At 41.8% G+C, this 21,716-nt stretch overlaps 1 protein-coding gene across 1 annotated transcript; it reads right to left on the bottom strand.

Annotated features, from left to right (window-relative positions):
• Positions 1-1,068: 1,068 nt before the first annotated feature.
• On the bottom strand, positions 1,069-21,691 carry TMEM59 (transmembrane protein 59; the record flags this gene model as incomplete). The annotated part of the gene is made up of 8 exons (XM_082266098.1): positions 1,069-1,842; positions 7,406-7,514; positions 7,611-7,710; positions 7,815-7,896; positions 11,583-11,735; positions 11,852-11,946; positions 17,488-17,593; positions 21,467-21,691. The coding sequence occupies 8 exons, from the start codon at positions 21,689-21,691 to the stop codon at positions 1,687-1,689; spliced, it is 1,026 nt and encodes a 341-aa protein (XP_082122224.1). The 3' UTR covers positions 1,069-1,686.
• Between the last annotated feature and the right edge of the window lie 25 nt (positions 21,692-21,716).

Genomic DNA, 21,716 nt, shown 5'->3' with positions numbered 1-21,716 from the left:
TCAAATCTTTCATCCAGACTAGGTTCCATACCAAAAGCTCCACTGAACCCCCCTCTCCTTGCATGGATCCAGAAGTAGGAAGCCCTAAGCTACTTTGAGAAAATGAGTTTAATCAGAAATGGCATTACCAATCAGTCCTAAAATACAGATAACTAACAATGAAAAATTTTTCGGGGGGTTGCTCCTTCAGAAAATAAAAAGGAGTCAAGTAGGCAATTCACATTTCTGCATGGTGTTCCCCCACCTACTAACAGTGTATACATTTTTTGTTTTTTTTTAAATTAGCTTTGGTTAGAACCTCGGTTTTGATTTTTTTTTTTTTCTGCTATCTTGGTTCTCTCAGAAATAATTTTTCTTTTACTACCCTGGAAACAATGATTTCACCAGAGAGGAGGGGGGAGATATGCAACAGCATCAGAAATTTAAATGCCTTCAGTGAGTAAGCACTTTGTGAGGAATGAGTCAAGGTTTCCTCTGACGTCTTTATCTTGTACATCTTCACAATAAATCTTAGTTAAGCAAGACAAACAAGAGAATTAGAGGGTTTCATTTCACTTAAATATTCCTGAACATACCAGGACCAGGCAAACCACGATCCTTGACATGTAGGGTACCATACACCATATCCCCTGAAGAAGCAAAGTCTCCATTAACTTTTATTGCTTTATTCCCATGTAGTAGGATTTTACTTCACCTCCTGCCTGGTGAAACGGTTGTTATTGTAAAAAAGAAGTGAGGGGAAATCTCGGTCACAGAGCTTGAGATAGCAGTAAAAAACCTACCGAGGTTCTAATCCTTCCTGTTCTGTCCAAAACAAATATTAAAAAATGTTCTGACTAAACATACACTTAATGCTGACATTAAAATTACATAGAAAGCATCTGTGCAATTCAAAGCTCATCAATCCTTACTCAAAGATCCTAGGCCAGTGATGACGAACCTTGTCACCCCACATGTTTTGGATCTTCATTTCCCATGGTGCTCAACTACACTGCAGAGTGCATGAGCATCATGGCAAATGTAGTTCAAAAACATCTGGGGTGCCATGGTTTGCCATCACATTCCCAGACAATGCTGAAATAGTAAAACTTATCCCACCTCTAAGAATAAACTGCGTTTATAGTACACTTCTATGGCTGACTCATTTTCCGGCTCATTAACAATGGTGCATTGTTTGTAATGCTCTGTTACTTTTCTGGCAGCAATCATACAAGCAAGCTTATTACAGGTCACCGATTCCTTTGCTAAAGTTCACAAGTTCCCATGTAAACAAACACAAAGTGCTCAGTGAATGTAAGAGTGACACAAACACATTTGCAGTGTTTCATCCAGACGTATGTGTCACGTAGGAGAGGCTTGCAAAAGATACAAAATAATGTATCATTATATCCCACCTTTGGATAAGAACAGGTTTACAGTCAATGAGACCAGGATGCAAAATCAGGAGAATATTCACCCAGCAGCAAAAATATTATGCCAAAGACTAGCTGTGCAATTAGATCCAGTCCTAGATAGGAATATATAATTCAGATTAGAGATCCCCGTATCCCACACACCACACAGAAGCTGTTAATCTGATGGAGAGTTTATAGAAGTCTGTAGTTTCTCTAGAAATCCATAGCGCTACAGGGCGCCCGCCCCTTGTACATGGTGACAGGAAGCGATAACTTAAGGCTGCATGGCAGGTTATATGGCAGACTTGGCCAAGTCCACCTTTGTGGGCAAAGGGGCCGCTTCTTCACTTTCCTGTGGAGCTCCATGAACGACCACCAGGGATCCAGGAGAGTACTTGTGTAGCTTCTGATCATTTAGATATTCAAGATCCCCATATATACTCAGCTTCTGCAAGAAAGAGTCACACGGCTTTGCTGTTAATAGTCTTTCACTATCATTTGGAGCAATGCAAGGTAATTAACAAGTAGTAAAGGAGAGAGAGAGAGAAAGAGGAGAGAGAGAGAAAGAGGAGAGAGAGAGAGAAAGAGGAGAGAGAGAGAGAAAGAGGAGAGAGAGAGAGAAAGAGGAGAGAGAGAGAGAAAGAGGAGAGAGAGAGAGAAAGAGGAGAGAGAGAGAGAAAGAGGAGAGAGAGAGAGAAAGAGGAGAGAGAGAGAGAAAGAGGAGAGAGAGAGAAAGAGGAGAGAGAGAGAAAGAGGAGAGAGAGAGAGAAAGAGAGAAAGAGGAGAGAGAGAGAGAGAGAGAAAGAGGAGAGAGAGAGAGAAAGAGGAGAGAGAGAGAAAGAGGAGAGAGAGAGAGAAAGAGGAGAGAGAGAGAGAAAGAGGAGAGAGAGGAGAGAGAGGAGAGAGAGAGGAGAGAGAGAGAGAATACGAAATGTTGGGTGTACATTCTCTCTCTCTCTCCCCTCTCTCCTGTGTATGTATGTATATATATATATATATATATATATATATATATATATATATATACATACACACACAAATGTTTTATTAAGAAAAAAAAGAAGAAGAAGATAATGGCATCTTACTTCACACACAAAAGCCTTCCCTTCCATAATATTTATTATTAATTCCTTCCCAACCACAATTTGTATCCTAAATTATACATTATATAAACACCCTCACTTGCAACTAGATGACACTTTGCACAGCTGCCGGCTCTCACTCCTAGTTGTGGCCAGTGTTTATTTAGTCGACTAAAATATTTTCGTTGACTAAACAAACACTGTTTTAATCGACTAAAATACGACTAAAACTAAAAATTGCTTTTTGACAAACCGAAGTGCAACTTGTTATTATTAAAAAAAAAAAAAACGGTATACTTTATTGGCTGTAATGCCATTGCACATATTATCTGAATATATTACCAACATTAAATATAAAAGGATAAAGAAATCGCCTTTTCTCTTTCAGCAGCTTAGTAGAGATACCCTATTTATTCTTTTGTAGTAGTGCAGTGTTAATTTTGATGTCAAATTTCGACTTAGTTTTAGTCCTAGCATTAAAATGACAATTTTTGTTTATGAAACTTGTATTTATAAAGACATTGTACAGTTTATCACAACAGCTAAATCTGTGTCTATAGAGCATGTTCCAACCTTAACCACTTACCGCATATCGACGTACCGGTACGTCGGGTAACTTTGCGGGCTTATACCGGGATGATGCCTCTAGCTAGAGGCATCATCCCGATACCGTGGTTTGAAGCCGACGGTCGGCTTTCCGTCGGTAACGACCGATGCGGCTCGGGAGCCGCTCGATCCTTACCCGGGTGAGCGGGAGGGGACACCCCCCCCCTCCCGTGGCTTTGCTCGGGGCTCCCGTCCCACCGGGAGCCCCGAGCACCCAGCCGGCACGTCCGCCGGCTGGATGGAGTCCCGATGAATGCCGGAAACGGCATCGATTGGGTCTCTGATGACGTAACCCGGAGGCGGCGTCCATGATGTCACTTCCGGGTTACTGTGCTGCAAAAGGCGGCAGATTTGAAAAACGGCTGTATGCAAAAATGCATTTTTCGGCGTTTTGCATACAGGGAAGTGTAGTGGAGGGGTCTAGGGTCTTTTAGACCCTCGATCCCTCCATAAAGAGTACCTGTCACACATATTGCTGTCACAAGGGATGTTTACATTGCTTGTGACAGCAATAAAAGTGATCAGATTTTTTTTTTTTTTTAAAAACCTGTAATAAAGTTAAAAAGCCTGCACACAAAAAAAAACGTATACGCAAGTCGAGCCGCGAATGAAATCGCTGTTCAAACCACACATGTGAGGTATCGCCGCTATCGCCAGAGCGTGGGCAATGATTAAAAAAAAGAGCTACACTCTAACTCTAAACTGGTAACCGTTAAATAAATTTAAAGCGTCGCAGATTGAGATCTCTATTGACCGTAGTTTGTCGCCATCCCACGTAACATGTTGGGTATCTAATTACTCGGCGTGACATCATCTTTCACAATATACAAACAAAATGGCCTAACTTTACTGTTTAGTATTTTTTAAATGCAGTGAAATGTGATTTTTCAAATTTTTTCCAAAAAAATGGCGTTTTAAAGACCGCTGCGCAAATACCGCGTGACAAAAAATTTTGCAATGACCGACATTTTATTCTCCAGAGTCTTTGCTAAAAAAATATATATAATGTTTGGGGGTTCTAAGTAGTTTTCTAGGAAAAAATACTGGTTTTAACTTGTAAACAAAAAGTGTCCGAAATAGGGCTGGGGCTTAAGTGGTTAATACCATAAAATTATAACATGTTATCAGATTTTTACTCCAGGAGTATATAATGAGTTGGGAAATTCTAGAGACATGCTTAACCACTTGCCGACCGCCGCACGACTATTTACGTCGGCGGTCAGCCCCTTACAGGCAGAGCGACGTAGGGCTACGTCGCTAGCCTGTGAGGGTCTAGGGAGGGAGCGAGCGCGCGCAGTCACGGACCCCCCCGCGCGTGTGACCAGCGGACCCGATGTCCGCCGGTCACTCGGCGATCGTCAGTGCAGAAGGAGAAAGGCAGGCGGCTAATGTAAACAAGCCGCCTGTCATTCTCCCCTGTGTAGGAATAGTGATTATACGGTTCTACTATGTAGGACCGTTGATCCCTGTTCCTACACCTCAAGCCACAGCCAATCACAGTTAGAATCACGCCCCTAGGGACACACATAACCCCTCCCTCTAAAAAAAAAGTTAACCCCTTCACTGCCAGTGCAATTTTACAGTAACAGTGCACATGTATAGCACTGATTACTGTAGAAATGTCACTGGTAACCCCAAAAGTGTCAAAAATGTCAGTCAAGGGTCTGATCTGTCTGCCGCAAAGTCGCAGTCCCGCAAAAAAAAAATTCACAGATCGCCGCCATTACGCGTTGAAAAAAAAAAAAAAAAACAACAAAAATCTTTCCCTTTGTTAGTAAACGCAATAACTTTTGCGCAAACCAATCAAAATACGCTTTTTGCGATTTTTTTTTACCAAACATATGGTAAAAAAAAAAATTGGCCCAAAATGTTAAAAAAAATTTAGATTTTTTTTTTTTTTTTTGGGGAATTTCATATAAAGAAAATTTGAAAAATATTGTTATTTTTGCAAAATTTACGCTGTTTTTTTGTTTATAGCGCAAAAAGTAAAAATCGCACAGGTGATCAAATACCACCAAAAGAAATCTCTGTTTGTGGGAAAAAAAGGACGTCAAATTAGTTTAGGTACAGCGTCGCACGACCGCACAATTGTCCGTTAAAGTCACGCAGTGCCGAATCGCAAAATAGGCCCTGGTCAGGAAGGGGGTAAAATCTTCCGGGGCTTAAGTGGTTAAATAATGCATTACAATTTGAATAAACCCATTAGATTTTAGTTGACTAAAATACGATTAAAACAATTCAGATGACTAAAATGGCATTTTAATCAAAAGACTGACTAAAAATAAATAGAAATTTGACGTAAACTTTTACATTGGTTGTCAATGACAACTCGAGTCCTCAAAGACCATCAAAAAATTACTTAGAGTGGTTTTCGACCATGCAAACACGATGTCCGCTATAACAGGGATCACGTGCAGACTTGAGGCTTCATTGACAAAATAAGCCTTCAGTTGACAGATGATTCTGCAGCCTGAATGTGGAGGCGTTTATTAGTGAAGTTGTCAGATACAATTACAGACTTTGTATTCCTGGATCTACAGAACATTTTGCCATGCAGTTTTTACTAAAGAAGACTTCTCATTATACATTTAAAATACTTGTTTCTGTATTGCCCAGGTTTACTTTAAGCTTTAGCCTTTGTTTAGGGTCAATTCACATCATATGCAGTCCAGTGCGGATTTTTTTCTGCATCAAAAACACATGGAAAGTAGGTTATATGGTTTCCAATGGCATAGTTCACATCAGTGCTTGCAACGCTGTAAAATGCATTACAAACACACTGTAATGGACCAAAAATGCACTGGAACACACACGTCGTTATTTAAAGATTAAGAAAAAAAAAAGAAGAGGGAAAAATGCACTGGACTGCATCAAAAAAGCACGTAAACGCATCAAAAACACATGCGGAAAAGCATCTGGAACGCAGCCCAACTGCATTTCTATGGTGTGAACTGGCCCTAAATGTTAATCACACTACATTTAAAGGATAAGTTCACCTTGGAACGTGTTATATGTTCCAGCTCCTGCCTCCTCTCGCTCTCTCTCCCCCCTCCCTGTGACAACGGGCAGGGAATCTTCTCCTGTCACAATTTAAAAACAGCATGTCTGTGCGGGACTCCGCTCACAGAGCTGCCTCAATCCTTCACACAGTTCTGTGAGTGAATGAACTAAATCTATTGTCGGCATCTGGGGCTGACAGCTTGTAGTTCTCAATGTACTGAGAGGGCTCTGGTGAGCGCCCTCATAGTTCATTGATTCTTCCTGATAATCAGTAACTGTCTGCATGTAAAAGGTACAAGCAGGAGCCTGGCATTGCACCCGTTATCTGCTGATCACAGGCGCAATGCCTTACAGGCTGCAGAGTAAAAAAAATAATAACAAATGCACATTTTTTTTTACCAGCAAAAAGATGTGCATTTGTGTTCTTAAAGGTGAACTTAGCCTTTAAATTAACTTCAACAGAAAATACACACACTTGCATAAAACTTAACACTGCCTGTTAGCAATAACATTGCAGTCATTCATCTTCTTGACAGGTGAAATATTTGAAGATTTCTGGTATATGTACAGAAAGGTCCCAGGATTAACTGATAGTAGCCATGGGAATCCACAATCACTCAGTTCTAATACAAACATTTGGCCTAGGTCCCAGCAAGCTAGACTCATTTTTCTGCTGGTCAAAATACTGAACAAGAATAAGATGACACAGCTTTGTGAAAGCAGTGCTTTCCCATGTGAAACTCCAATTGTGATCAATGTCCTATCCCTTTAGGGAAGCTGCTCACACACTACACCAAGTGTTTAAATAATATCAATGAAGAGTCAGCTCTTCCAAACCCCCTGTAGATGAAAGAACGTTCCTGATGTCAATACCATCCTGTGGACTTATAGGAAAACCAACAAAGGATGCTTACTATGTAACCAAGTAATATAAAAAAGGTAGAATATAGATTTCTGAAATGAACTAAAGGATATTGCCATAGGGTATTAGTTTTGGTAGAAGCGACTCTTCTTTTCTGTGATGTTATAACACACACACAGATTAACTGCCTAAAATAATTTTATCCTTTGACATCATCTCAAAAAACAAGCTGGACTGATTACTATGTGGTCTTGACATTTTCCATTCACACTTGGTAAGGGTAGGCCAGCACTTCCAAACTGCTCAGTATAACTAGGTAACCGTATTGCCTATATGTTGTTTACATCAATGTTTTGGCACTCTTTTTGTATGTACTATGTCTGTGGCACTGCAAAAAAAAAAAAAACTGTATCATTAGGTAACAGAAGGGTATTCTCTTTGGACATATAGAGAGAACTCACCTCAGAAGGAACATACTGGTCAGATGCGGTAGCTACTGTAGCACAACAAATCCAGAGCAGAACCAGGATAGAAAGAATCAATGTGGCTGCAAGGAGCCAGTTGGAATTCCTGCACAAATCAGATACAAAATGAATGTAACAAGCAGAGACAGACAGAATAATTATGGGGGTGAAATTTCAGGATATACATATGGATACCACATACATAGCAAGACATTTCATAATGCTGGCTCCTCTTTCCAATTCCAGGAAGTCGCCTCTTCTGCCCCATGGTCCCTCTCCTGCACCGTCTTCAGGTGCTAGGTCTGCCACAATATAAGACACAATCTGTCAAATCCATGACATAAAACTGGAGGATAATTCTGACATATGAAGTGGATCGTTCACACATGTCTTGTATCAGACTTACTTTGAACAGTATCCAACAAGTTGCCTCTTGCAGATGGGTTTTGGGAGTACACTGGCGGCATTTGCTGAATTTCTGGCTGAGACTGACCAGGCAAGGAAAAAAATAAATAAAAAATTAAATTGTCAGTTATTTAATATTCTGAAAGCCCCAAAAGGCATAAAATACTAAGTAGCAATTTAAAGTTGAACTAAACTCTAAATAAACTTTAGCCATTTTTTATTCATTTAGGTCATGAGCATTAGTACTTGGATGGAAAGTAGATTATTTATTTCCTTTAACATTTTGGGGTTCCTAAAAATTGCTTGCTGGTTTCTGCCCTAGGTCAAAGTTATGTCATAGAAAACAAGGAGATCAGCGCTAGCCTCAGTGGATATAGGGGAACCACAGCCAACATGAACCAATATAGTTTATTGAAAATTGATAATTGAGAATAAAAATCCAAACCGGTATGTGAAGTCCCTGATGGATGAGGGGTGTACACCAAGCATCGCCACTGGATGGGGTCCGCTCTCGGATGGAGAAAGCTTGAGCAGCGAGGGGAGGGGAGCACACCGAACTAGCCGGTGTGCACTAATGGCACTTTTCCACTGCAAGTACCGTCTCGGCTCTACCCTGCTTGGCCCGGTTTGCTTTTCCACTGCTGGTACCGCATGGTACGGTGTTGGAACGGTTCGGTACGCTACGGTATGGTTTGCTTTTCCACTAAAGTAGTACTAAAGTTAAGTGGGTGGGATAACAACGGGGTGGGTGGGATTCTCTGACCAATCAGTGGCTAGTAGTGACTGCATGCAAAGGATTGTGGGATATGGTACCGGGTATGGTACCTCTTGGAACCACAATCGAGGTGGTACTGTTTTTGAGAGCGGCACCGTTCGGTTCCATGCAGTGGAAAAGCGCCGCTGTACCATACCGTACCGAACCGTTCCTACACCGAACCGTTCGGTTCCATGCAGTGGAAAAGCGACTTCTTCCTCCTGTGCTGCAGAGCTCAGCGGATCAGGATGGATGCGTGCAGCCGGAAACCAGAAGGACGTCACTACTGGATGTGATGAAACAGGAATTCAGAGCCAACTTGACTCGCAAACAATGCAGAGTTGCAGTGACTACATGTTTCGCGGAAGTGCCGCTTTGTCAAAGTCCATTGGGGAATCCATACCCAAAAACTCCCACAACTTATACAAACTTTCCTCCTTTGCTACATTCCATAAAAACTGCTGGGAAACACTTTAACATTTCTTATATGGGCAGAATAAGTCTAATAAAAAAATAGTAGCCTTTCCTAAGCTTTTTTACACCATTCCATTTCTCCCCCTGCTCCTGAAATACTCTGATCTCAAGTGTATCTATAAAATGTTCTGCGAGTTCACCTGTTCTACCAGTTTACTTTTGAACCATTTTTTAAAGAACTGTATATTGTCATTTTACTTTTTGTTTTTCTTTGGCCAAATGTTGTGGCCCCTGACATTTTTAAATGCACTCTCACCTAAAATATGAATTAGAAATATAATATAGTCTAATATATATCAAAAGGCTGAACCACAATGTTGTTAAAAGATCATGTCTTCATCTTTGTGTAGGGGTCAGGTCTTTTACATACATAGATGTGAATACTATTAGCCGGCTTAAGTAAAGCATATTACTTTTTCATTTTAGGTTTTCGCAGTGCTATAAACTGAACTGTATTGGAGCACTGCAAACTGAAAACGCTATTTAACTAATTTTTAATGTTCAAAGCAAACCCGACCATCTTTACAGGTCTCTATGTTTTACTTTGTTGAGAAATCACCTTAAATAACACCCCCCTAGCATTTCTAGTTGCAGCTATCTTAATTCCTCGTCATTCCACAGCAACTGATGAAGGATAATTCATATGAAAATTCTTGTCAGACAAGCTTTTGTTTTTTTGTTTTATTGTTGTTTATGGTTTCTGATCTTGCGCAGTCTGTCTTTTCTGATTTTTCTCGTACAAAAATCGTACGAAAACAATACACAAATGAAAATCGTTCATTTTTTTTCCATATGAGAAAAATTTGGAAAATTCAGAATCGGAAAGTTCTGTTCATATCATACGAAATCATAGCTGTCAGATGCCTCCTGGGTGACAGGTTTTTCTGAGCTACCCTGTGTTTAGTATCCCTGGGTGTGAAATTCAATGCTGAACAATAATCTATCAGGTTCAAGAATGCAACCGGTACAAATTGGAAGATATGAATAGTGGTATAAAACTATCCGCAAGGGAGGAACCTGATATTGTCATAAACCAAGGACAGCCCATGGACACTCTGTTTTATTGGTCAGGGGGATCTGTCAACACCCCTTAGATCCCAGAGAAAAAGGGAGATGCCTAACCAGTTGAGAGAGTTCTCTTGTACCATCAAAGCAGGAACATCTGTTAAGTTTGAGAACCGATAACACCTGGCTCATCGACTGAACTCTGATAACACCCAGGACATTGACTGCAAGTATTCTTCCTTCTCCATTCTACCTTATTTTTCAATTGCTGAATTATGTCTGCATTTCTTTGAAACATCTTTTTTCTGTAAACTATTTATTTGCACAAACTTTGACCTTTTCATTATTAAAACCATATTTTGAAAAGTGTTAACCTTGTCCCTAAGCTCTTAATGCAAGCTAAGAACCCGTCTCTTGAAGAGTGATACTGTATAGGATTAATCCTATGAACATACCTGTCTGTGGTGACAGTGTGTTTTACAGACGAATATTCTAAAATCAGGAATGGTATTTCTAAAATTACAAGCTTCCTCCTCCTCAGATTAAAACTGGGGTGGTGGCATTTAAAGGGTTCATTGCTTAATTAGCCCAGTGACAATCGCTCTCAGCCTGCTGACACCTAGATTGTGATCCCGTGAGCTAGAAAATCTTTGAGCAGGATGCAGCTGAGAGTGGCATTGTTACATAAGTGACAGCGGGGTGTGAGATTGGCTGGTCCTTTGTCCCAAGTTAGTGAGAAGGGCAGGGACCGGAGTCTGTCACATGGGTCACTGATTTTTAAGATATGACGATATGGGCCATAAAGGTACATTATAGTTTAAATCTTTTGTGTGGATACTATAATGTTTTCATCTCCATTACCATTTACTAAAGTGATATATAGTTACCGTGGTTTTCCATTTCTCTTTTTTAAATAAGCGGGAGTCACAGAAGTTAGTGGGGTATGCAGATTATAAAATTTAAATTCTAGTGTAATAAAATGTACACTAGAAACCCCCCCCCCCCCCCCCTGTTGAAAAGTATGAATGCATGCTAACAGTAGAAATGTTTTGACTACTTAAAAGTGAATGCCACCTGTCATCTATTCCCCAGCCTAGGGGAAATCTTTCATCTTTCCTTTTCTTCTCTTTTTCAACGTCTCTTCCCCCCCCCCCCCCTTTTTTTTTTGTTCCTACATTTTTTTTCGGTCTTGTTTGAATACTTCCTCCAGCTTGATACTGGAAGGTCCAAACCTCTGTACAGATCAGGGGCTGGAAGAAGAGTTTGCAGAAGAAAGAATTACACGCACAATCTATTGATTATGGTTGCAATGCTCCACAGGTTTAAATGCAAAAAAATAATAAATTCACATTTTTTCTTTTTGCAAAATGGATTAATTTACTATTTTTTTGCAAAAGGTGGAATTCTTCTTTAAACTTTAAGCTCAAATCCTCTAAATCAGAGCAACAGGGGTAATAGTAATGCACATAATTACGATTATCTTATCCCATGTATACATTGTCAGAAAGATTATAGTTTAATTCTGCTTGCATATACCTGTACTATCAGAATACGTCCATTATCTGCTTGAATGTAGAATGTCCATGACGATGATATAAAACTTTGAGCAGAATCCATCATGTCACTCCAGAAAGCTTTCACCATAGTCAGAGGGAAGAGGACATGTATACGAGGCACCATGTCTGACAGCTGCAAATATTAACATACAATACTGGTCATCATGAAGGCCAATCTAAATATTGAAGCTGCTTTACCAAAGCATAGGAGAAGCACCAATTTAATAATGAATCTAATGTAGCACCAACCTCTTCTTGACGCTTCTCTGCAAAAGGCATCTGGCTATTACAGCCCAGGATACAAGCATACTGCTCATTGGACTGGGGGTAGGCTTCTGTACAGGCTGTAGGAAAAATGGCAAATGTCAAGCAAGGATAGAGGTTACACAGAAACTAGGCCAGGTTTACACCAACAGTATCTCTTATATGAACTTATGATGGGTCTTAATAAAAAAAAAAAAAAAAACATCTATGGATTGTGCTGGATATAGATGTTGCTGTTTCTCTCTGGGTGCAATAAACGTGGTCTCATTGCTCTGCATCTTTACTCGCATTCAAGCTCTTAAACTGTTTATGTGTCACTAAGTTGATGTGCCTGTGGGATATTTTGTTTTTCAGTCAATAGGTCTTAAACTTTACATGTTTTTTTAAAGTCTGCAATCCTGCTGCACATACTTCAGTTTTTTGCAGTTGATCGGTATGGGGGTTTTTTTTTTGCCTTTAGTTCTCCTTTAAAAATGTTAACCCAACAAAGCTTAACCCCTAAGATTTCCTAAAAGTGTATACTCTCCTTATTACATGGGGATGTATCCTCCATCAAATGCTTGCTGTTGGCACTGCAAAATCCTGGCACAGGGACAATAAATTATCTGGCAATGGATTGATGATTGTAAGTAGGAAGCTGTTAAGTGGATTCAAAAATTACAACTTATAGAATTGATCCTGGGAGTTTGTGTTTTTTTATTGGGTAATGGTTGATACTATCCGAGGAAAAATAATGACAGAGCTTGCCCATATTTAACACAAATGTATCACACAGACTGGGTTTGTCTTTATGTACATTTTTTCATTTAGGGCATAGCACGCTCACTAGGACTTGCTGCATGGTTGCTACAAAACTGGACAGACCACGTTTTAGAATTCTAGAAATAGGTGATGGAATGTAGCAAACATCTCCAGACAACGTAAGCTTTCAAGTTTTCCTAAAGTGTCAATTCAAACAGAACAAAGTCTAATGTGTCACAACAGCAGCAACTTATTAATCCCTATAAATCACTGTCAGCCAATAAGAAGATGCTCCTCTCAGGTGACCCATACCCAACTTGCCGTTACCCTCAGGTGACCCATCCCCGACTTGCCGCTACCCTCAGGTGACCCATCCCCGACTTGCCCCTACCCTCAGGTGATCCATACCCGACTTGCCACTACCCTCAGGTGATCTTAACCCGACTTGCCACTACCCTCAGGTGATCCATACCCGACTTGCCACTACCCTCAGGTGATCCATACCCGACTTGCCACTACCCTCAGGTGATCCATACCCGACTTGCCACTACCCTCAGGTGATCCATACCCGACTTGCCACTACCCTCAGGTGATCCATACCCGACTTGCCACTACCCTCAGGTGATCCATACCCGACTTGCCACTACCCTCAGGTGATCCATACCCGACTTGCCACTACCCTCAGGTGATCCATACCCGACTTGCCACTACCCTCAGGTGATCCATACCCGACTTGCCACTACCCTCAGGTGACCCATACCCGACTTGCCACTACCCTCAGGTGACCCATCCCCATCTTGCCGCTACCCTCAGGTGATCCATACCCGACTTGCCACTACCCTCAGGTGATCCATACCCGACTTGCCACTACCCTCAGGTGACCCATACCCGACTTGCCACTACCCTCAGGTGACCCATCCCCATCTTGCCGCTACCCTCAGGTGACCCATCCCCATCTTGCCGCTACCCTCAGGTGACCCATCACCGACTTGCCGCTACCCTCAGGTGACCCATCCCCGACTTGCCGCTACCCTCAGGTGACCCATCCCCGACTTGCCGCTACCCTCAGTTGACCCATACCCGATTTGCCCCTACCCTCAGGTGACCCATACCCGACTTGGCCCTACCCTCAGGTGACCCATACCCGACTTGCCCCCACCCTCAGGTGATCCATAGCCGACTTGCCCCTACCCTCAGGTGATCCATACCTGACTTGCCACTACCCTCAGGTGATCCATACCCGACTTGCCACTACTCTCAAGTGACCCAAACCCGACTTGCCTCTACTCTCAGGTGACCCATACCTGACTTGCCACTACTCTCAGGTGACCCATACCAAACTTGCCGCTTCTCAAATGGTGACCCATATCCAACTTGCTGCTACTCTCATGTGACCCATACCTGACTTACTGAAAATGTACCTCTAATAGGCCAAAATTAAAAAACATGCAAGAAAAAAACAATTGCTAATAGAATTATTCTGATATAAGACTCCCCTCACACCCTGCCCACTCTACTTCATAAAGGGTAACTAAATACATAAAATAAATCCACTAAGATATTACATTATTATTACTGTAAACATACAACACAACCACACATACAGACTCCCTTATACATGTCCACATATCTGTTCTTGAATATAAGAAGAATATGAAATATTTAAAAAAAAAGTTAAAAATTTCACATAAAATTCCTAAAACTTTGCACCTGGTGGGTTTATGGACAATACAGCCATAGGGAATTAAATCATACTTCAAACAATTAGTGTGCATTAAGTACTATATCTTTTATATGATGGCAACAGGGCATACGCACTGTAACCTGGATGGGTCGGATCACTACTAATAGCTTTTGCCCACTTTAACCGTCTGGCATATGCTGGGTTCATATTCCGTAGATCTGTACCTATGATCAGCTATGGTGTTTTCAACACATGAGACAAGCACTTCTTATCCTCCGCCCTGCAGCTGCCATACCACACTACAGAACAGTGGAGAAGAATACTCTCAATGGCGCAATGCTAGAAATTGTCCATAAGGCTTCTGGTCAATCAAGCCTGTTTCAATTCCTGAAGGAAAAACTGTCTGCGGATTTTTTTTTCCACTGGAAAACCAGCATTTTGAGACCATGATAACTCCCTTGTAATATGCACACCCAAAAATGTTCTAGTGTCCACCTCCTATATACTGGGCAATGATTGATCCATCTTGATCTCCTATAATCCACCATTATGTATTTTGCTTTTGCAGTATTGAATATTAAATAATTTTCTGTACACCACTCAACCAAATGTACAAATTCCTGCCTAGAAGCTGTGTCATCATTATCTCATAAGAGTCCAACTACAGTGATGTCATCAAGCAAACTTCACTATAGTATTTGATGCATGTATGGGAGGACAGTCATGTGTAAACAATGTAAACAGAGCTGGACACACATTCCTGTATTCAGAATATTGGTATTGGACACCTGATCTTCTATTCTCATGATTTGTGGCCTGTTTGTTCGGAAATCCATAATCCATGAGTGGGCATACACCCAAAGCATTTAACTTTTGAACTTTGTCATGAACTACTGTGTTAAATGTTGAGCTAAAATCAATGAATATCCTAACATATGTTTGTGTGCTCAAGATGGGTCATCAAAGCAGTATGCAAAGCAACAGAAATTGTATTGTCTGTGGATCTGTTTGTATGACAGGTAAACTGATACTATCCAGATCACAGGGATGTGCAATTCCTATCACCGGATGCCCGGGACCTGCATTTCCGAGTACTGGGCAAGAGGTTTTTTGTTTTTGTTTGCCCTGCGGGCAAGCAACAGGATTTAGAACCACTGATCGGCTCTCTTGTAAAGGCAGCCAACTAGCCATTGGATCGCTTTTACAAGGAGTGAGAGGGGACTGCTCCCCTTTACTCCTCGCTGGCGGTGGAATGAGTCAAGTGATAAGCCACGCAGTGTGCACATGTTGGCAAAGACATAGAGGGCCGGGGCTAGGGGAGGCTCGGCCTGTCTATGCTGGCGCTTGTTGCTTACGAGAGTAGCAGTGGCTGGGCTTGTGGAGCAACATGGAGCTCCGGGGGGAACGGAGCCATCAGAAATCTGGCCCCAAGAGGGTTTGGTTCCTCTACCTCTGATATGAATGACCTGAAGACTTCATGATGACAAGTTTACCTGAGGGCCCCACTGACACCATGAGCTCCACATATATGGCAAGAAGTCACTCCTCCATCCTGCAGTTCCTATCCACAGATTCCTCCACCCTTCTTTTCTTATCAATGGATTCCTCCATCCCTATCCCCGGCTCTTCCATCTCACCCCCCCCCCCCCCGACTCCTCCAATTCGTATTCCTGGACTCTTCCAGCTTTCCATTGCTATCCATATATTCCTCCATCCTTACATTCCTATTTGTGGATTCCACCATCTTTAAATTCTTATCTCTGGACTCCTCCATCCTTCATTTTCTATCCATGGATTTTTCCATCCTTCAGTTCCTATCTCCAGACTCTTCCATGCTATATCCATGGACCCCTTCATTCCTTTCCTTTACAAATCATGGATTCCTCCATCCCTATTCCCAAGCTCTTCCATCCCTCGACAGAACGATTCCGGTCATTGTCTACCTCTGTGATATGATGTTTGGTATCTACTTACTCGGCGTAACATCATCTTTTATATTTTAACAACAAATTTGGGTTATGCATGTGTTATTTTGCATTAAAATTCAAAAAAGTATTTTTTTTGCGTTTGAAAAACTGCTGCGCAAATACCATGCGACACAAAATTGCAACACCCACCCAATTTATTCTCTGAGGTCTTTGCCTTAAACAAAATATATAATATTTGGAGGATTCTAAGAATTTTTCTAGCAAAAAACAAACATTAAAAGGTTTAAGTCCCTATAAAGCCCGTTTGGTTTTTAAAAGCCCCAGACATTCCTAAAAGCACCTCTGCCTAATAAAAACACCAACTCTTCCTACTTTCCACCCATTATTATTTATACTTTTTTTTTTATCATCAGGCCAGGTAAATTGTCCCGAGGGACAAGTAGATTGGGACCGCCAATTTAGTCCCTTGGGCAAGTTTTTTTTTTTTTTTAAATTTCCACACCCCTGAGATCAACAGGAATGCTTGTCTTAAGATTTGATAATACAAGCCTATCAAAACACATCATGATGATAGGAGACACTAGATGATAAATTGAAGCATGTTACTGCAGATTTTTTTTTAAAGGTATTGGGACAATAGTAGATTTAAACAAGAAGTTATTGCAGCTTATCGCAAAGCCACTTAATAAACTTCTGCTCTAAGATCTCACAATGGCAACTGCCTGGGCATATGGCCAGTTGGCCACAAGAGCGCCATTGCAGGGCAGGATCAGCAAATCCAAATTCTGATATACCCCCTTCATAGAGATCACGTCTGGATGCTGGGATCGCAAAGCAGCAGTTTTGGCAGCAAACATGATTCCAAATTTTGCTACACTGGCCATGTATATTATCATTTTTTTTTCAGATTTCAGTGCGTAGATCTCCAGAACAACAAGCTGTCATATCCATGCCAGAGTATAGCGCTGCTAAACCACTATAGATGCCTCTGCATCTAAAAGCATCTCATCTCTGACTTCCCTCCATATCAAAGTCCTTCACTTATCCTACATTAGAATATATTATATATAAAACACAAGTGTACTTCAGTACTGCATCCCATAATACCTAGCTACCAACATTACACTGTAGTGTTGCAAGCCTAACAAAAGCTGATTTGCAATTGGTTGCTAAGAGTTAATGCAAGAATGGCATTTGATATGCAATTACAAAATCCCTCAGATATTGGCCTAACGAATTGCAAGTATTTTCCATGTGTATATCATCACCTGATTCACACTCCAGCTTAGTCTTGTTCAAGTCTTCTCCAATCCCTGCAAACTGACAGATAGAGAAAAGACGACATCCTCTATGGCAGGCAAAGAGCTCCTCCTCCTGTACAGAAACGGAAACACAACAGAGCATGTTATTTATGGCAGAATGTGACCCTAAAGGTATATATTATAGGTATTTAGATATTTAATATTATATCAGATAGGTAGGTATTTATATCATGCAGACAATTTACGCAGCACTCTACATACTGTACATTCACAACAACCCCTGCCCTCAAGGAGCTTACAATCAAAAGGTATTTACCTCACATGCATACCTACACGTAAAACACATACTGGGGCCAATTTAGACAAGATTTGGACAGGAGACGGTTAACCTACCAGTTTATCTTTGTTGGAGGAAACCAGAGTACTAGGAGGAAATCCAGGTACACAAAGGGAGAACATAAAACCTCCATGCACACAGTGTCCTGACTGATATCAGACAAACAAGTCAAACACACACAAGGATACGCAGTACAACCCACACCAAACTTTGATATAAACCTTTATCATAAGTGCTCATAGTTCTCCCCGTCCAAAAATAGTACAATGATCATACAAAAAATATTCTCCATGCATCCCATTGTGGCAATTATTATTTACAAGGTTTTCATTCAACCTCAGTACTGCCCCAACCAAGCTCACCTATTTCTATTTGTCACACATTGCCACAAAGGACATTAGTATATAAAAGAAAAACAGTGCAAACAGCAATCACACACAGTTTCCTAAGGTGCGTTGTGTAAAATCTACATAAAAACAGAATGCAATGATTTGCAAATCTCACAAATCCATATTTTAATTTACGGTTTAGGTCACATGGTCGACATACTCCTGGATTGGATTTTAGTTATTTTGAGTCTAACGGCTTTTTTCTGGCTGCATTTTCTCCAGCTTTCCGGTTCCCTCACTGTGTGTATACTTTGCGGAGCACTTCTGACATCCCATTTGAGTCTGTGCAAGTCTCCTTCATTTTACCCCAGCTGTCACCAACTCCGTCCCTTGTCAAGACCCCTCAGGAGATCCAGAGGCTGGGCCATCCATCCATTCAACCTGGCAGTAAAGTGCACCTTACCATCTTTGCGAGTTTTTAAAGGCTCCTGTACCACTGATGGCTAGCGGTCTCTGTCCCTGGTTTTGTTTACATTCATCTGTCAGCAGGAAACCCCGCTGACAGATGAATGAGTCATCAATTGTTAAGGACACGGCGGCCCCAGTTCCAAACAACTGCTGCATTCTTTTGTGTAATTTCAGTTGTCAGCGGGAGAAACCTGCTGCCAGCTGAAAGAACCGAACCAGCAGGTATTGGTTTTAAGTATCGGTGCATTTGCACACGTACCTAAACTTGTGCAAATACTTAGGATCGGTGCAAGCCTAATAGTACGGGGATGTACACAGGGATATCACCCCAATGGATGCATAGTGAGTACAGATTAGGGGTGTACACAGGGATATTACCCCAATGGCTGTATAGTGAGTACAGCACAGGGATATTACCCCAATGACTGTAGAGTGAGTATGGCACAGGGGGTACACAGGGATATCCCACCAATGACTGTATAATGAGTACAGCACAGGGGGTACACAGGGATACCACCCCAATGACTGTAGAGTGAGTGCAGCACAGGGATATCACACCAATGATTGTATAGGGAGTACAGCACATGGATGTACACAGGGATATCACACCAATGACTGTATGGTGACTACAGTACAGGGGGTACACAGAGATATCACACCAATGACTGTATAGTGAGTACAGTACAGGGGGTACACAGGGATATCATCCCAATGACTGTATAGTGAGTGCAGTACAGGGGGTACACAGAGATATTATCCCAATGACTGTATAGTGAGTGCAGTACAGGGGGTACACAGGGATATCACACCAATGACTGTATAGTGAGTGCAGCACAGGGGGTACACAGGGATATAACCCCAATGACTGTATAGTGAGTGCAGTACAGGGGGTACACAGGGATATCACACCAATGACTGTATAGTGAGTACAGTACAGGGGGTACACAGGGATATCACACCAATGACTGCATAGTGAGTACAGTACAGGGGGTACACAGGGATATCACCCCAATGACTGTATAGTGAGTACAGTACAGGGGGTACACAGAGATATTACACCAATGACTGTATAGTGAGTGCAGCACAGGGGGTACACAGGGATATAACCCCAATGACTGTATAGTGAGTGCAGTACAGGGGGTACACAGGGATATAACCCCAATGACTGTATAGTGAGTGCAGTACAGGGGGTACACAGAGATATTATCCCAATGACTGTATAGTGAGTGCAGTACAGGGGGTACACAGGGATATCACACCAATGACTGCATAGTGAGTGCAGTACAGGGGGTACACAGGGATATCACACCAATGACTGTATAGTGAGTGCAGTACAGGGGGTACACAGGGATATCACACCAATGACTGCATAGTGAGTACAGTACAGGGGGTACACAGGGATATCACCCCGATGACTGTATAGTGAGTGCAGTACAGGGGGTACACAGAGATATTATCCCAATGACTGTATAGTGAGTGCAGTACAGGGGGTACACAGGGATATCACACCAATGACTGTATAGTGAGTACAGTACAGGGGGTACACAGGGATATCACACCAATGACTGCATAGTGAGTACAGTACAGGGGGTACACAGGGATATCACCCCAATGACTGTATAGTGAGTACAGTACAGGGGGTACACAGAGATATTACACCAATGACTGTACTTGCCACCCAGAAGTGTAGAAGACTGGTCAGGCCTCCTTACCTACCCTGTACTGTATGTCAGTGAAAGCTGTTCATCAAAGTGGTGAGCTACAGGCTGGAGGGTCATTAATTAAATTTATAGCCTTAAAAAATACCAACTTACCTAAAACCATTACAATTATGATTTTAAAACATGAGCAAAATGCATGCATGTTTGCCCATGTTTTAATGCTTTAAAAACGGCGCAAGTCCAGAAATGCATGCTGCTTAAGATTTTCCTGTTGTGCCTTTTTCTAGACTAAAAAAAAATGGTGTGAGCCCTACCCAGCTAGCTTTTGCCAAGCAGAATCTCTCCCACTCTTCTGATCCCCATGAAACAAAGGTGAAGTATTTTGTAGTCAAAGAATGTGGAGGGGTGACTGAACTCTGAAATAAAGGAATTGTGCCCAGAACAGAGGATAATTTTTTTTTTTGCAGTTATCAAAAATCTATAACAAAAACCTTTCAATGGCATAATTAACCAAAAGAAAGCAAATAAGAGAAAGTCATTGTTATGCAGGAGAAGCCTTCAAAAATGATTGCGCTATGCATCTTGGTCCACAGGCAACTCCACTCCTCAACATAAAGGAAAACTGGAGTATTACATAATGTAAATATCTGTATAGGCTCTGCTGTCAGAGGTATGACAGAACTCACATTATATACACCTATATATATATATATATATATATATATACCCTTGGTTTATAGTAACTATAAGTTTGATGTGTTCTTTCCAGCAGGGTCCACCTGGATCCCAGCCATCTCCTCATGCACAGCCACCACCTCACAACCCCAACATGATGGCTCCTCACAGTCAGGTCAGTGACTCCTTTAGGATCTTACATGAAATATTCCATGTCAGCTGGAGTCAGTGGTGCCTCTGTTTGGGCCACATATGATCTTTACTCTCTAGGTGTAATTGGTATTCTGGAGCTACCATACTGATCTGCCTCATACTGTACAGTGTTTACTTTCTGCCTTGGTTTGAAGGAGGTGCTCTGCATGTAAAGAAATGTGAGACTTTGCACACTCAGATGTACAGGCTGGCTATTGGGGAAATGGAGAAGCTCCATGCCGGATGTTGTGTTCAGCAATGGATGTTTATGTTGTTGTAGAGCTGGAGGAGGCGGGGCTCGGCGTGTTCGGTCTCACACTCACCTCAGGGTAGGTGTGCAGGGGGTAGGTGCCCTCACAGACATGGTGGCAGGACGAGCTGTCCCCTAGGGCGGTGTCCAAGGAGCCCAGAGCCCCCCAGTTACAAAACAGCAACAACACTGCGCTGCAGAAGACCTGCGATGCCGCCATCTTTCTCCTTTCAATCACTTCCGGATACTGTATCCGCGTCCTGACGCCAAGCACGCAGGTTGCGTTTGCCGGTGTCATCAAGGCGCGACGGACAGCGGATAAC

This window comes from Pelophylax lessonae, assembly GCF_965119305.1.
Source record: "Pelophylax lessonae genome assembly, chromosome: 8".
NCBI classification, from domain to species: Eukaryota; Metazoa; Chordata; class Amphibia; order Anura; family Ranidae; genus Pelophylax; species Pelophylax lessonae.
The sequence above is the reverse complement of the archived record's forward strand: the minus strand, read 5'-3'. Positions and strand labels throughout refer to the sequence as shown.